The sequence below is a fragment of the Rhipicephalus sanguineus genome, chromosome 11 (assembly GCF_013339695.2).
Source record: "Rhipicephalus sanguineus isolate Rsan-2018 chromosome 11, BIME_Rsan_1.4, whole genome shotgun sequence".
Taxonomy (NCBI): Eukaryota; Metazoa; Arthropoda; class Arachnida; order Ixodida; family Ixodidae; genus Rhipicephalus; species Rhipicephalus sanguineus.
In genome coordinates this window covers 86,367,032-86,382,945 of record NC_051186.1, presented here as the reverse complement: position 1 = coordinate 86,382,945, position 15,914 = coordinate 86,367,032, and the positions used below count along the sequence as shown (strand labels likewise).

Below are 15,914 nucleotides of genomic sequence, written 5' to 3'. Positions count from 1 at the left end.
TTGACAAGGAAAGTCTCAACGGAAAAAGATTACCACAAGTGAACGGTGGCCGGAGCCGCAAAATTGCGACCCGCGGCGCTGTTGTTCACGAGCACGCCGGTATCGAGATTGCCAAGCACATTCCACTTTCCAAAGCAGGGGTAGTCAGCGGACAATCGTAAATGCAGGCCATCTTGCTGTTGGCCCATATCCAAAAGCCAATATCTTGAAGAAACGCTCATTCATTGTTTATTGCCAGATGTAGCTATGCACACGACATCCTTTTTTTGTTTTTCTTTGTTTCGCAGATGAGAGCAACCGTATCATTAACGCACTTGCCCAGAAAATCTGCTTGTTGGCGTTCTTTCCGCCGGCCACCCCTACTTTGAAAAATGGAATGTGCTTGGCACTCTCGATATAGGCGCGCTCGGGAAAAACGCAGCGCCGCGTGTCGCAATCTCTCCGCTCCGCCAACCGGTCACTTGTGCCAATCTTTCTCCGTTGATACTGTACGTACCATCTTGGCTCTTGAAATCTAATTTGCTTGAGCTAATAATAATAGGCAGTTTCAGAATAGCGTACGCAAAGCATTGCATTGGCTTTTCGCGCAGCTGCGCATGCGTCGTACGCTAACCGCTTGCGAGCTCCCGTTAAGTGACGGAAATAGCGGGCCGCAAACGGTAACTTAGCGTACGCTATTCTAAAACTGCCTATTTTCTGGGGTTTAACGTCCCACATCCACGATATGATTATGAGAGACGCCGTAGTGGAGGGCTCCGGTAATTTCGACCACCTGGGGTTCTTTAACGTGCACCTAAATCGAAGTACACGGGCCTCAAACATTTTCGCCTCCATCGAAAATGTAGCCGCCGCTGCCGGGATTCGATCCCGCGACCTTCGGGTCAGCAGTCGAGCGCCATAACCACTAGACCACCGTGGCGGAGCAATTCGCTTGAGCTGGTCATTGAACATACACTAAAGAGATGGAGGCGAAAATGTTTGAGGCCCGTGTACTTAAATTTAGGTGCACGTTAGAGAACCCCAGGTGGTCAAAATTTCCGGAGCCCTCCACTACGGCGTCTCTCATAATCATATGGTGGTTTTGGGACGTTAAACCCCAGATATTATTATTATTACATACACTAAAGAGAAATATAAAGTTCAGCTCGATTGATTGGCTCGGCTTGTGTAATAACCAATTCACAATTCCTGGCGGGAAGAGGCCATTTCTTTGTAAGCGAGGAAACAATTAAAATGAGAAATCGTAGTGGCGTCCTTTGTCATGCTCTTTGGTCATCTCAGCAAATGACGTCAGATCATACTTTTTGATTACTCGACAGCTTCCAAAGGAAAAGTGAATTGCGTCAACATTGACAATAAACTAGTGTGCCATAAGCTAGAGTCGTTGCTGGATATTACGGCTGTGTAGCTCTCGGACGCCCGCTCATTTACAGAAATCGGCAGCCGAGGTTCTGACGTGAAGTCTTCCATTCGGCAGCACTTTCTAGCAGACTAATTGGTTCATACTTGGTCTTTAGACGTGCCGCGCGAGCAGAAAGTAAGAGCAGGAATGCAGAGAAGAAGAGTGGGCGATTCAAACTGAATAGCGGTTACAGGGAGTTTCGGCGACTCTTTTCCACGGTGGCATTTCGCGCTTCCTATATTCAGGCTGGCGTTGTGTTCACGACTGGAGGGTACTGCAAGAGTTGAAATGTGCCCTTTTGCTCAGTGAACCTATAATCGTGCATTTTACTGGATTCCAGGTTTCCCTTTTCCACTGGTATTCGTCTTCCTGGGCATGTACAGCGGCTTGAGCGTTGCTCTAGACTTGGAGGAGTGGAAACAAGAGGCGACAGTGGAGCGAAAGCATAAAGATTCTTCGTAATCTACTCAACCGTGCCGCTGGCATTTCTTTCTTTCCTCATATTGGTTTATGAGTGTCGTCAGCGTTCAATCCTCTGCCCGTATATTTCGTACTACAAATAAAAACAATGAAAAAAAATTAAGACAGCTCCGCACTAGGTGTACCAAGACTGAAGGAATTACGGAGCTGGGCAGCCTTCTTTGCTTCTATTCAGTTCTGTCTTTCTTTCCTTCTCTGTTTCTTTCTTTTTCTCCTTTTCCGTTTTTTTTATTTTTCCTCTCTTTATTTCTATTTATTTCTTGCTTTCTCTTTATCTATTTCTTTCACTTTCTTGCGCTTTCTATTTTTTTCCTTCCTCTCTCTCTCTCTTTCTATTTATCGCTTGCTTCCTCTTTTTTTCTCTATTTATAAGTGGTTTTGCCTGGTTTACGCCAAGCGACGACAGCATACGACAGCTCGGGTCCCTGAAGTGCTCCGCACTTACCATCAAGGCGCTAGAAGAACAAGATGAAGAAGACTTCTCGGCGCGAGCGAGCGCTCAATATGCTACAGATGCCTATACTATACGTGGTTTTGCCTGCGTGACGCCAAGCTACCACAGCATACGATGACAGCATACGACAGGCCGGACTTCCAAAGTGCTCCGCACCTAGTAAACGACTAAGCATTGTAGCAATTGACTTACTACACGGCACACATATAGCGATTGCGACACTAAATTCATCTACTCCTTTTATTAAGGTGAAAACTGTCTCACGAAACACGAAAAGTCACTGTCGGCGTAAGCTCGAGTGATACAAAGAACCATCATCATGTGATAACGCCACCATATGACATCATCATCATGAAACAGATTGCCAAAATTTATGAGGTATCATAGCGTCTAAGTGACGTCAATGTGACGTCGAATGACGATTTAATCACATGACATCCTCGCTGGGTCATAGGTGGGCCGATTCCGGAAGCACATTAGGTGCAGAAAGCTTGCAGTGCCTCTGGACCCGGATGCAGCGCAAAATGACGCCAGACGCAGACTTTCGGTTGCGGGGCGATTAACATAATCGATTGGAAAGAAAAAGAAGATTGGCTTTCATGTTCAAATTATCTCAGGAGAATACAAAAGAGACCCTTCGAGCTCTTTAGCCTCTATTAAAAGAAAACGCGAAATATGAGAAGAAACCTGCAGCGAAAGGATGACATTATCATGAAAGGCGTTGTCTAATATTCCTTATGTCCTAGCCACCCAAAGCTTCTACACTGTGTTTGGCACGCACCTAAAGGAAATCAGGCGGTAAGGATTACTCTAAAACCGTAACCGGTCTTTGAGGAAATCAAAGTGAAGGAGGCAGCCATTGTGAGGACCACAGCAGAGGTTTTTGCGTTTTTAGATGAGGATTGGTGATGATATCGCCGATTTTTTATGGTTTCGGCAGCGTCTCCTAAGATGAATGGTGCCTCGTCATTCAAGTTATTTCTGTTTAATGTGCTACTTATTTTTTTTATTGTTTGGGTAGTCATTTGGCGGAATTAAATTATTGGTATCATCAAGTGCAGAAAAAGGTCAACAAATAAAAATGCGATATTATAAGCTATGTACGAAAAAGAACGACACTGCATAGCAAATGCTGGCAATCTCAAATCAAACACCGTCGCATATGGCGCATGTAATCCGAAAATTTCGGGGGTAACGCGTCGTCGTGCAAGATACACAACGCAGTTGACTCGACACCGGTTGCTTTCATTGTCACATAATTACATAAGTCCCAGCCGAAAGATGAGGTTGATCTTGCAAACATATCACTGCAAGAAGGTCATGGCATGTTCTTGTAATAAACCTTCTTATTTAGCTCTGATGTTTTCTAAACCTGGAGTTATTTTCTTGCTTCAAAAGAGTAATGACGCGTCGTCGTCCTGGTGTGTAGATCAGAATTGCAGCTGAGTGTGAAGATCTCTTCATATCTTGCTGCTGCTGTTGCCGAAATGTTAAATGCTTCAAGCGCGTGGCTTTTATATCATGCTTTTTGTGTTCTTAAAACATAGAGGGAATTAATCTGCATTCGCAGTATACTGAGTGGGGGGGGGGGGGTGTCTGGTACTGGGGTTCCTTCGACTACAAAATTATTTTTTCGCTTTAAACAAAATTTACAGGAATAAAAATTTCCACATCACAAGAGAAGACGTTGGAGCATATAAAGAACCCTCTCACATACTTTTATCGCGAGAGCCTCAATGCTTAATTTAGGAGTGAATCTCCCCAAAAAGCAATTTTTTCTCAACTTTGCAAGCATTTTTCTCAGCAAAGGCTTGTTTACAAAGCTTGACAATATTTTAAGGAAATACTACGTCTTCTGGTAAAATAGCTAAAAAAATTTTACGGCTGAAACATTCCCGTCGTTTTACGAAAATTGTCTGAATTTGCACGTTTTCTTGCTTCTTTGCTAAGCCTATTTAAGCCGGAAAATAATATATGGTTTTACTTGTGACGTCACGTGAAAGATCAATGATAATAGAAGGGTTAAAACACAATATGCCATTGTACACAGTTTCAAGGGTGACTGCGCGTAATATATGCCCACCCACCTTTTCCTTCTCGCCGGAATATTCAAAAGGCCGTCACGTGACCAGATAATTTTTGTGAACGAAAATACTTTACTAAAATTCCTCTCACGCAGTTACCTTCTAGCTCATTTTTTTTTTCAATAGAATCGCTGGTGGTCGAATTTTGTGTTGGGACGTTTCACTTGGAATGACCCGGCTCTATGTTCACGGTTCATCACTGCGTTCATGTATGCTCACACTCTCCTGGCTATTCGTTTCCCCTTCACCTTCCTTTTGGAAGAGTGCGGTGGCCAGCTTGGTGTAGTAGAAGCCAGGTCGGCTGATCCAGCAAGCACGCGGGGTGGCAGTACATTCAATTTGGCCCTGAAAGCGCTCCATTCTGTACGAGGAATATTCCTCGTGGTAATGAACACAGTAACGTAGCTCGTTGGGCGACTTGGTTTATACTATTCGAAGGAGGAATTGAGGGAAAAAAAATCACAGCATATCCACGGAGTGAATGATGATGAGTGGGCAAAGCTGCGGAGGTTCATCGGTAAACCGTGAATCTTCCGTGAATTCTGCCCAGTACATCATCACCGACGTGAGATCGGGCGCGTTCGATGAGGTTCGATGAGTTATGACGACTTGCAGCTCACTTTATTTTACATGTACGCCGTGAATTTTCATTGTTTAGAAAACCATTGCTTTAGAAAACATCTGGCGTCTTTCGTTAAGCAGCTGGCGTCTTTTCGTTTTGCTTTAGAAACATCTGGCGTTCTTTCGTTTTGCTTTTAGAAAACATCTGGCGTCTTTCGTTGGTTTATTTCATCAATCAACGGCGTTTTGAACAAAATTTTTATTGTTTAATCACGCGCAGGAGAAATCTCACCAGGCACTACCTTGGAGGTAAACAATGGCTGCTAATGGGAATGAGAGACAGAAGAAGTCGGCTTTTAGCTAACACTTACACTTATACTTATACTAACGTTTCCTACTGGAACATGCCAATGGCTGCTAATGGGGAATGAGAGACAGAAGAATTCGGCTTTTAGTTAACGCGCACGCTGCGAATTCTTTATTGTTCAACAACGCACAGGAAAAATCTCCCACCGGCACCACCTTGGAGGTCAAGATCTGGTACTAGCGTTACGACTGGTTACGCACTACTACGACTACGAGGGACAAACGGGTGCCGCCTTAAGGAGCTTCGCCCCTAAAATTACACCATCTCCCGCTAAAGGGGACCATGAGGCGATGCGAAGCCGGAGCACTTGCACGATCGCGTTCCGTTGGCGTTCGTTGGGCATGCTACCGACCTCGCGTCGTGGAACGCAAAGAGGGACGCTACGCGCGTCGTATCTTCCATCTAGCCTGGCCGTTAATTCTCACAGGGCGAGCGGGGAACGCGGTCGACAGGCGGGCGAGAGGGGGGCAGCGTAGGAGAGGAGAGAGAAGGGGAGGGGACGCGCATGCGCTCGAGCTCATCGCGGCGTTGCGCAGAAGAGAATTTCGGCATGTCTAGCCCGCGTTTCAGAGGAATAGTGGAGAGGGAAAGTGGAGAGGGGAAGGGGAGAGGGGGTTGGGAGAGGGGATGGGGAGAGGGCTGAGTGGAGAGTGGAAGGGGAGAGGGGTAAAGGACATGGGGAATGGTGAGGGGAAGGGAAGAGGAGGTGTGTGGACAGGACATGCGCATGCGCAGTAAGCGTGGTCATGCAGCACACCACCACCACCACCGGATTGAGCTCCGCCTTAAGATGCTTCGCATCTAAAAACGAAGACAGCGAAAACCAACAACCAGACGAGGCCTTGTCCTGTCGCATTTTTCGTCTTCGCTGTCTTCGTTTTTTTTTTTCTCTGGTTTTCTCTTCCGAATACAAACACATGTTTTCTTTCTCTGCGAGACGCCACAACCGATGACGACGGACCCTGAAGCCACTCAGGATACATTTGAGGCCTTTATGTCAATCAACGCTCGAATACCCCTATTTTCCTCTTCAAAGCAGAAAAAGGAATTATTTACATAAATCGCTCACTAATACTAAGTCCCTATTTACACTTTTGTATGATTCTTACAAAAACCACTGCTCACCATGCAGTTGCAAATAGTCCTTCTGTTTCTGGTGTTTTTTATCTTAATGATTATATTTTATTGTGCAAGGTAATTAGCAAATCAGTATATGTTCCGTTTTTTTTATAATAACGCATCTGTGCAGCACTAACATCACATTAGATTTTTTTTTCTAAAACATGTGTGCGATGGTATATTTATAATGATAGTATGCGTTTATAGTTTAGGTACGGTGAGCGTTTTAGAGGCGGGACAGCGACGGGACAGCAGTCAGTTCCCAAAAACTGAGCCAGCACGAGCACCACACAACAACCGTCTACTTCTTCGTTTCTCTACGGTAACCGTATTTACCACTACAATAATATTGTTTTTTGTCGTGCTTATGAGTGTGCGACTAAAAACACGCATAATTTAATGAAATATTTTCACTTCTACTGCTTTCACTGCTGTTGTTTCTGCCGACGCTACTGCAATTTTATTGCTGCAGTCTCTAGGTTCATCTCTACTAATCAATTTTCAGTGATTACTCAAATTTTAGCTTTGTTTTTCCTCTTATTCTCATCAGTCCCCGTAACCCGATTTGGGGCCATTTGTTCAAGCTAGCGCAGCTCGTCCTCAGAAACAATTTTTTGGTGCGAAGAACCTTATGCGTTGGGCAGTCGGCGTCTCCTGTCGTCGTAGCCCTTCACGGCGTCTCCTGTCGTCGCCCGTCACGGTAGAGCATGTGGCAAATAGGACGGCGCGTTCGCTGAGGAAAAGCTCGCGAGAACGGGCGCTCGCCCGTAGTGTGCCTCGATGCGTGCGCCCCGCAACAAAACGCGCATCAAGGCACCCTACTCGCCCGCGAAAGACAACGCCACCTGGGCTTCTCCGAGTGGCAAATAAGACGGCGCGTTGGCTCTGGAAGAGCCCTGATTCTGCGATGCGCACTGGACGCTCTCTGCGACGCTGTCTGTAGTAATGAGGCGACGCTGTCCTCTCATTGCTATTGTACAACTGACCCGACTATAGCATCGAGGCGATGCTCTTTTAATGGGAGGCAAATGCCGCGCCCGCTCTAATGCAGACAACGAAGAAGATGATGTGGGCTCGGACAGTCTCGCGGAACGGGACTCTGACCGAAGAAGAAGACGTGTTTTGTGTCTATGGTCTTGTCTGTGCTGCTGCATAAAACGGGCTGCTTGCTCTTCTACAAAACGTCTTGGTTGTCCGTTTACGGTGCACCGCGACACTATTGACGTGTCCCTATGAGAAACACTGGTACTTCGCAATACCCTAAGTTTGACGTTAGTGGAGCTGTCCTGACGATGTCCTCTCATTGCTATTGGCGTGTCCCTATGGGAAACACCGGTACTTCGCACTTCCCTAGGTTTCACGTTAGTGGAACTGTCTTGACGCTGTCCGCTCATTGCTATTGACGTGTCCCTTTGGGAAACACCGGTACTTCGCACTTCCATAGGTTTCATGTTAGTGGAGCTGCCTTGAAGCTGTCCTCCCATTGCTATTGACGTGTCCCTATGGGAAACACCGGTACTTCGCAATACCCTAAGTTTGACGTTAGTGGAGCTGTCCTGACGCTGTCCTCTCATTTCTAATGTCATGTCCCTTTGGGAAACACCGGTACTTCGCACTTCCCTAGGTTTCACGTTAGTGGAGCCGTCTTGACGCTGTCCTCTCATTGCTATTAACGCGTCCCTATAGGAAACACCGGTGCTTCGCACTTCCCTAGGTTTCACGTCAGTGGAGCTGCCTTCACGCAGTCCTCCCATTCCTATTGATGAGTCCCTATGGAAAACACCGGTGCTTCGCACTTCCCTTAGTTTCAAGCTAGTGGAGCTGCCTTGACGCTGTCCTCTCATTGCTATTGACGTGTCCCTATGGGAAAGACCGGTGCTTCGCACTTCCCTAGGTTTCACTTTAGTGGAGCTGCATTGACGCAGTCCTCCCACTGCTATTGACCTGTCGCTATGGGAAATAGAGCTGCGCACGGGCCGTATTTCCGAGCCCGAGCCCGGCCCGGGCCCGCTGGCTTTGTGGAAGGCCTTCCAAAGCCCGACGGCAAGAGGCTGCGAGCCCGCCCGGCCCGGCCCGACGTACGAAAACACAATCCCGGGCCCGGCCCTGCCCGGGCCGGCTTTTTGAAGGTTCTCTGCGAAAAGAAAACATCGTTTTCCGGTAATTTGGCGTTTTATTGAGCATATCAAATATCATCAAACGACACACGACGAAGAGTCTCTATTACTCAGATTACAAATTGTCGTGCAATAACAACAAGCAGTCCAACGATTCCGGCTTCAACGAAGTGCGGCGCTTTTGTATTATGTAGCCCGCCGAACTGAAGTTACGTTCGCTGCTTGCACTCGTCGTCGGAATTGCTAATATCTTTTTTGCCAGCTTGGCAAGCTTGGGAATTTTATTTGCATTGCATACCTGCGACAGCGCGGCACTTTTCCTATACAAGTGGACGGCCTCATGCCAGCAACAATGGAGCTCGCTCGCCAAAGCCGTCACGTGTATGGGGTATGCCCATGCAAGCGTCAGCTTGTCGGAGTGCAACAGAGGCAGTGCTTTACCTGCTCCCCTTTTGTTTAAAGTAGCGAATGGAAAGGCAAAGCGGTAAAGGGCGGTCGCGGAAAAGCCGCTGTATGCGTGCTGGAAAACAATTCCCGCTCATTCTCTATATTTCGGGCTTGAGTCGGGCTTTGCGCCGGGCCCGATCCCGGCCCGATAAAACTCCAAGTAGCCCGAACCCGGCCCGGGCCCGAGGTGAAAATACGTCGGCCCGCCCGAGCCCGGCCCGCGGGCCGGGTCGGGCTCGGGCTTTCGGGCTACCCGGAGCTCGTGCACACCTCTAATGAGAAACACCGCACCTCCACAGGTTTCACGTTAGTGGAGCTGTCATGTATAGTATAGTATAGCAAGGAGTGGGAAAGAGAAGTGAGGGCGAGGAGGAGGGAAAAGAGGAGGGCAACGCCGCCAGCTCCGACAGCTCCACCACTTCCTTAGTGTTCGCACTACTAGTGCATAGCTGCCCCGTTTTTTACCTTGAACTTGAATTTCCCGCGTGGAGAGCATCACTCTTCTTAAGCTCAACGAGATGACGCTCCATTTCTTGCATCTGTGACGCGTGGTGGGTTTGCAAATGGCGTTTCCCAGCAAACGTCAACTTGTTCGCCCTCGTGGTGAGTGATGAGATTTTTCTTGAGGCTCACGTGCGTGCTTTCTTTTTAACTAGTATGTGTGACAGCACTACTCAAGGGTCTGAAATCAAGTTCTAATCAATTTTAATGCGTAACCTGTGTTGTAAGTTGCGGTTAACACCTGTTTAAATTGCATATCCCCTATCGGGGACTTTGGGTTTTAAGACTACGCTGTCAATGACAGGGAAGCACCGGATTGAAGAAGAAAATAAAGAACTCCTGCAAGAGAACGACACCTATTTGTCACACTCTCAGGATCCCGAGTTTATGTGCAGTGACGCTTCCAACGGCAGCGACACAGAGGGTGAGAGTGAGGGCAGCAATGGCGAACATGATGCCGCAGTTTGCACGATGCCCGGAACAAGGGTTCCAGTGATGTAGAGGAACAGTGGGTGCGTATTTTTAAATACATTTCAGTAATGAAATATTCGTGTTCGAGCAGAAAGACGAGTCAGCATTGGTACCACCGACAGCATTTCGCCAGAAGGTAGTGAGAGGTGCTCGAAGGACGGTAAGAAGAAGGTGAAAGTACATCTTGTAGGCATGGTTGCTAACTGCAACAAGTACATGGCGGGAGTCTTTCTGTCCTACTGCCGCATTTTATTGAGCGCAAGACAGTGTACTGTTCGCACAGTTTTTGGATATGACATGATGTAATGGGTGAATGAAATACAAGAGCACGCAGTAGTCTCGAAAACTCAGAGTTGACCCGAACTCAATGTTCCAAACGAACACTGCAACATTCTTAATTCAAGGACCAGCCATTGTGTCCAGCAGACAACATAAACAAGGAGGAAGCGAAGAAGAAAACGAACAGGGGCGCAATATCACTCTGTTACCCCCCAACAACGTGAGATATGACATGCCAGGAAACTTTCCTGAACCCCCAAAGCTTGGATGAAATAGGAAATACAGAAAATCAGAGTTTGGAGATAAATCTACAGTGAATTCCTCAAATTGTGGTGCTTTCTTTTGTATCCAGAACAGAAGCTGCTTTGTGGGCTTCCCCCCCCCCTTTTAAGTCCCAATAGCCCGTTTGAGGACAGAAAGTGGCGCCAGTCTTTTTTTTTTTTTTCGTTGTTCTTCCGAAATATTTTCTTCCGTTTTCTTGCAGGATCAGCAGAAAAATAAAAAAGTTTGCACCAAATCGACCAGAAATGTGTTTCTTAGGACTGTAGAGAATATGACTTTTTATATGTAGCATTTCAATATGTGTTCCTCGTGTATTCATATCAAATGAGATCGGCAGTATTTTTGAATAAATAAATCAATAAATAAAAGTATCGTCAAGTGATAAAGTTAGATATGCAGCGTCGGTAGCTGCTGGCTCGTGCCGGTGTTATTATTGTTCTTCGTTCCTAAGCCTCTAACTTTGCGGACGAAACAAATTTCAAGGATGGCGAGAATTAAGTGGAAATGTCGCCCATGAAGTTTCAAAACCGGTAATGAGAAGAAGGCGAATTTTAGCTAGAAAATGCATCAACGTAACTGCAGCTGCCACTACGCCCACGCGAGCAGCAGGATCGCTTTCTCCTGTTTAATATTCAGCCATTTGCTGCACAAGTCACGCATCGATCGACCGTTAGCGTAACCAGGCACATATATCGATCCCGCTTGAAAGTATTAGATTCTCAGTGTTTGTGCTGGTGCTTCACTGAATAGCTCCGCTGGAATGTCGCGCAGTGACCTGACCAATGGTCCTCCTTCTGATAGCTTAGATCAGGCGTGCGAACGCATTAAGAATCTTGCTGCCAGCCTTGTTTTTATATGCGAAGCATCTTATGGCAGAGTTCAAATGGTGTGCCGCGTGACCACCCTTACTGCGCATGCGCAAGGCCTCTCCACACACCTCCTTTCCACTCCCCCTACCCTTTCCTCCTCTCCACTCCCCCTCCTCGTTCAGATAAAAGGCTCGCGTTAGGTCGTACACACGTCCAGTCATTGCGCCGGCTGCGCCGGTGTCATGAGTTCCCACGTCAACGTCGGCGCTAGTTGCAGAAAAATAGCCGGAGTTGGCCTTAACGGCGATTTTCCAGGTCAATGACTTTCAATAAAATTCGCTGGGTACGTTTCTTTTCACGTGTCCGTCATTTATGCCAAATTACAGGCTGGAGAGGTACGCAGATTCATTACAAATGAATTTTATTGATTGCCCCGACTCGCTCCACTTTGCTTCCCAGAATTATTTGCAACATTGGGAGCGTGACGTCATTTTTGGCAAACCGGAAGTGACGGAAACGAGATGCCACTATAGCGTCTGCTATCCACAATGCAACAATTGTGTGCGTTTGGCCAGCGCTTCGTTGGCTGGGCGTGCGAATTTTAATTCCTTGTGAGCGTGCGTGCGATGGGTGGCAAATGGTGTTGCGTTGTAGACTGCACACGATTCCCCGTGTAATTACCTTGACAGTCACGAAATACACGCGCCTAACGATTACCCCGCGTCTTTATATTAGAGTGTCTTAGCTAGCAGGGCCGGTTTACCGCACGGAAAGTGCAGTAATACGGTAGCGGCTCAAGATTCAACATGCGTGAAGATTACCACGTGGAAACACTTTCCTTAACGTATACGGCGAGGGCGCACCGTGACCGGCCTTTCGGTATACGGTGAGCTGCGCGTCGTGCTAAAGGTGGCTCGTACTTGGATGATATCAAATTTCTTCGGCCCTACCAACGCGATGTTGAACGCCGCTATTGCCAAACTTACGTACTATTCCCATAGCAATATTAAGCAGCTTTACTTAGTCCACAAACTTCTCAGCGATAGCATTTTACCCGATCGGGGCCCCCAAAGTTTGAGCCGACTGGACTGGTGGCCCCATCTGGAGGGTGGAATCGCAACCAGGCAAGAAATAACTAAACAGGTTCAACTTCATCGAACAGTAATGGATATTTTAATTGGCCTCCAAATGCGTACGAATCGCAGCTGTCACGTTCAGACAGTCCCGAGGAGCTTGTGCTAGTGATGCAGAACTATCGGAAAATTGACTATCGATAGTATCGATAGTTGCTTTGTAACTATCGATAAACTATCGATAGTCCAATCAGTGGTACCATCGTTAATATTAATAGCGATATTACTGCCACGCGTGTTTATTGCTTGGTTTTGACGTATTCGGGTTTCAGTCACAAAAACTGTTAGCAACGTTTGGAGCAGACCGCGCCGTAATGCTTGAGAAGCTTCACGATTGTTTGAGATCATTCTGTTAAGATTACGCGTCGGACATGAATAGCCAAGTTTATTCGAGAGCTTACGCGAGCACCAGCGACAACGCTCGAACACTTCGATGAATGATGTGTAAAAGAGGACGCGTTCCACCGATCATCAGATTACTCGACAGCCGACGACTCTTCTGGCCGCTACCAGTGCGCAGCGTGTATCGCTTGTATTTTGAGTCTTGAATTTCTGGGCGCAAGTTGGCCCACATAAAGAGCTCCGTATTTCCCAGTGTCGCTGCAGCATTCTTCACCGTCGCAACCACGTGAAAATACTATCGATAGTGGTGTGAATAATGATGCTGTTGGGGGCCGGCCATATTGCCAAAATATTTGCGATAGCCTGCTATCAGATTCGCGTAATTTATGAGCAAGTTTTGGGGAAAGAAATAAATTATTTCCGCAGTGAAAATGGCGGAATATGTCCATCAGTAAATTCACATCCAAAAGCAACCAGTGGCACCTTACAATTAACAAACCTAGGTCTTGATATATTTTTAGGGGCGAAGCTCCTTAAGGCGGCACCCGTTCGTCCCTCGTAGTCGTAGTAGTTGTTGTGCGTAACCAGTCGTAACGCTAGTACCAGATCTTGACTTCCAAGGTGGTGCCGGTGGGAGATTTTTCCTGTGCGTTGTTGAACAATAAAAAATTCGCAGCGTGCGCGTTAACTAAAAGCCGAATTCTTCTGTCTCTCATTCCCCATTAGCAGCCATTGGCATGTTCCAGTAGGAAACGTTAGTAGAAGTAGAAGTGTAAGTGTTAGCTAAAAGCCGACTTCTCTGTCTCTCATTCCCATTAGCAGCCATTGTTTACCTCCAAGGTAGTGCCTGGTGAGATTTCTCCTGCGCGTGATTAAACAACAAAATTTTTGTTCAAAACGCCGTTGATTGATGAAATAAACCAACGAAAGACGCCAGATGTTTTCTAAAAGCAAAACGAAAGAACGCCAGATATTTCTAAAGCAAAACGAAAAGACGCCAGCTGCTTAACGAAAGACGCCAGAAGTTTTCTAAAGCAATGGTTTTCTAAACAATGAAAATTCACAGCGTACATGTAAAATTAAAGTGAGCTGCAAGTCGTCATAACTCTCATCGAACCTTTAGTATAAACGCGCCCGATCTCACGTCGGTGATGATGTACTGGGCAGAATTCACGGAAGATTCACGGTTTACTGATGAACCTCCGCAGCTTCGCCCACTCATCATCATTCACTCCGTGGATATGCTGTGATTTTTTTTAAATTTTGAAATCATAAAATGCTATGTAAATTTGAACCCACGCAGTTCCACCAGGTGTAACGCCTTCCTTTCCGCTAGAGCTGAACAGTTTGACTTCACGTGTGAGCAATGCCCTCTGGCGAAGAACATGTCCACTCCCTTGCCCTTCATTCTGCTCTGCTCCTCCGGCTCGACTACGTACCGCGCGCTCGGGGAACCAAGTTCAATCTGCAATGAGTTCATGTTGTTGATTTTATACTATCGATAGTACCATCGAATTTTTTACTATCGATAGCGCTATCGATAGTATGTTTTACCATCGATAGTTCGATAGTGACGCAGCTATCGATAGTATCGATAGTAGCATCGATAGTTCTGCATCACTAGCTTGTGCGCGCAGCACGGTCAGCCAGACCATGCCACGGCTGCTGCGATGGGGCCACTTTTGCCCTGAGCGTCTGCACCTCGCCGCTTTCGCGGCTTTCATACTACGCGCTGGCGGGACCGGCATGCCTTGCACTATTTCCGGTTTTGCCGACTTATAAGTCACGCGAAGACAGTACTGCTCGGTTGGGTTTCGGTTTCGGTGTTGCGCTTTCTTGTTTATTTAAAATTATTGTCGAATTTGCCCAGTATTTCTGCTATCGGACCGGTGGCGGGAGCGTCTCAGGAACATAAAAGCACAATTACTTTGGCATAGTCAAAAAATCGCCGGAGTTAGCCTTTAACGCCTGCTGAGATCGCGGAGCAGCGGGTGGAGCAGCGGAAGGCTCGACGCGCCGAAGCGCTACTTAAACGTCGGCAAGCGGACCCCGAGCTCCGGGCTAGGGAAGCCCAGCGCAAACGGCAACGTCGGCGGGCATTATTGTAAGAAAGTCTATGTCGGCGGGAAACTGCTACGGATGAAACGCGGGCTCGACATTCCGAAACGCAACGGCAGCGCAGGCAAGCAAATCCCGCCGTACGCAACGCCAACGTCGAAGCCAAGCGTCAGCGTCGAGCAAATGCGTCGTCTGCGGACAAACGCCCGTCCAGAACGCCTCGCTAGACAACTTCAACGCCCGGGCTTCGACGGTGCCGACGCCCAGTTCCAGCGCGAATTCCTCGAAAGGAGCTTCGGGCACAGCTGCAACGTGTGCGACCGCCTTTGGTTCGATAACAATCTGACCGAGGTCGGTAGCATGCGCAACGAAGGCCAACGGAACGCGATCGTGCAAGTGCTCCGGCTTCGCATCGCCCCATGTTCCCCTTTAGCGGGAGATGGTTTAATTTCTAACACGAAAGTGTTTTATGCCGGGGTCCACCACGGCTCCACTGACCTATTTCCGTCACGGATATGACGTTGTAAAATATAAAGACTAACAGATGGCAAAGGAAAAAAAATAGAAGAAAAAGTTCCATCACCGGGAGTCGAACTCATGACCAGTCGATCTGCAGCACGCCGCGCGAAACGATTCGGCGACAGACGGCACGTTCTTTGCCATGCTAACGGCGAGCTATTTATATACACCATTTGCCGGTGGCGGTACACAGACATCAGTGGTACATCAGCGTGTGTTCCTTATCACTAGTGAGATGGCACGAGGGGCTCGTAAAGCGGTCATGAAGCACCTCTTGGGCTTGTTAAAAAAAACATCCTGCGGAAAACTGACAAAGCTGTGAACTGCTCAGCCAAATATTGCAGTCGTGCGCGCCGCGTAAAGGCTACAAGCGGGACGCAAAGTTGTCGTTTTTTCAGGCGCCCTCTTTTCAAACAGAGGCCGGTTCTCACTCTCGTCGGTGGACGGGGCGTCTGCCGGTTCACATCGCGATCTGCATCGCCGCGTCGC

General features: G+C 47.5%; 1 protein-coding gene across 2 annotated transcripts in view; it reads left to right on the top strand.

Moving 5' to 3' along the window:
- The window catches only part of LOC119373851 (protein-cysteine N-palmitoyltransferase Rasp), a 67,787-nt gene that overhangs the window by 19,505 nt on the left and 32,368 nt on the right, over positions 1–15,914 (top strand). The window contains exon 12 of one of the 2 annotated variants that reach the window (XM_037643920.2): positions 1,743–1,982. The exons of the other annotated variant lie outside the window; for it this stretch is intronic. Within the exon in view, the coding sequence (XP_037499848.1) occupies positions 1,743–1,864 (122 nt within the window). The 3' untranslated portion in view covers positions 1,865–1,982. Of the gene's footprint in view, positions 1–1,742; positions 1,983–15,914 lie in introns of those variants that run through there. 2 annotated transcript variants of the gene reach the window in all.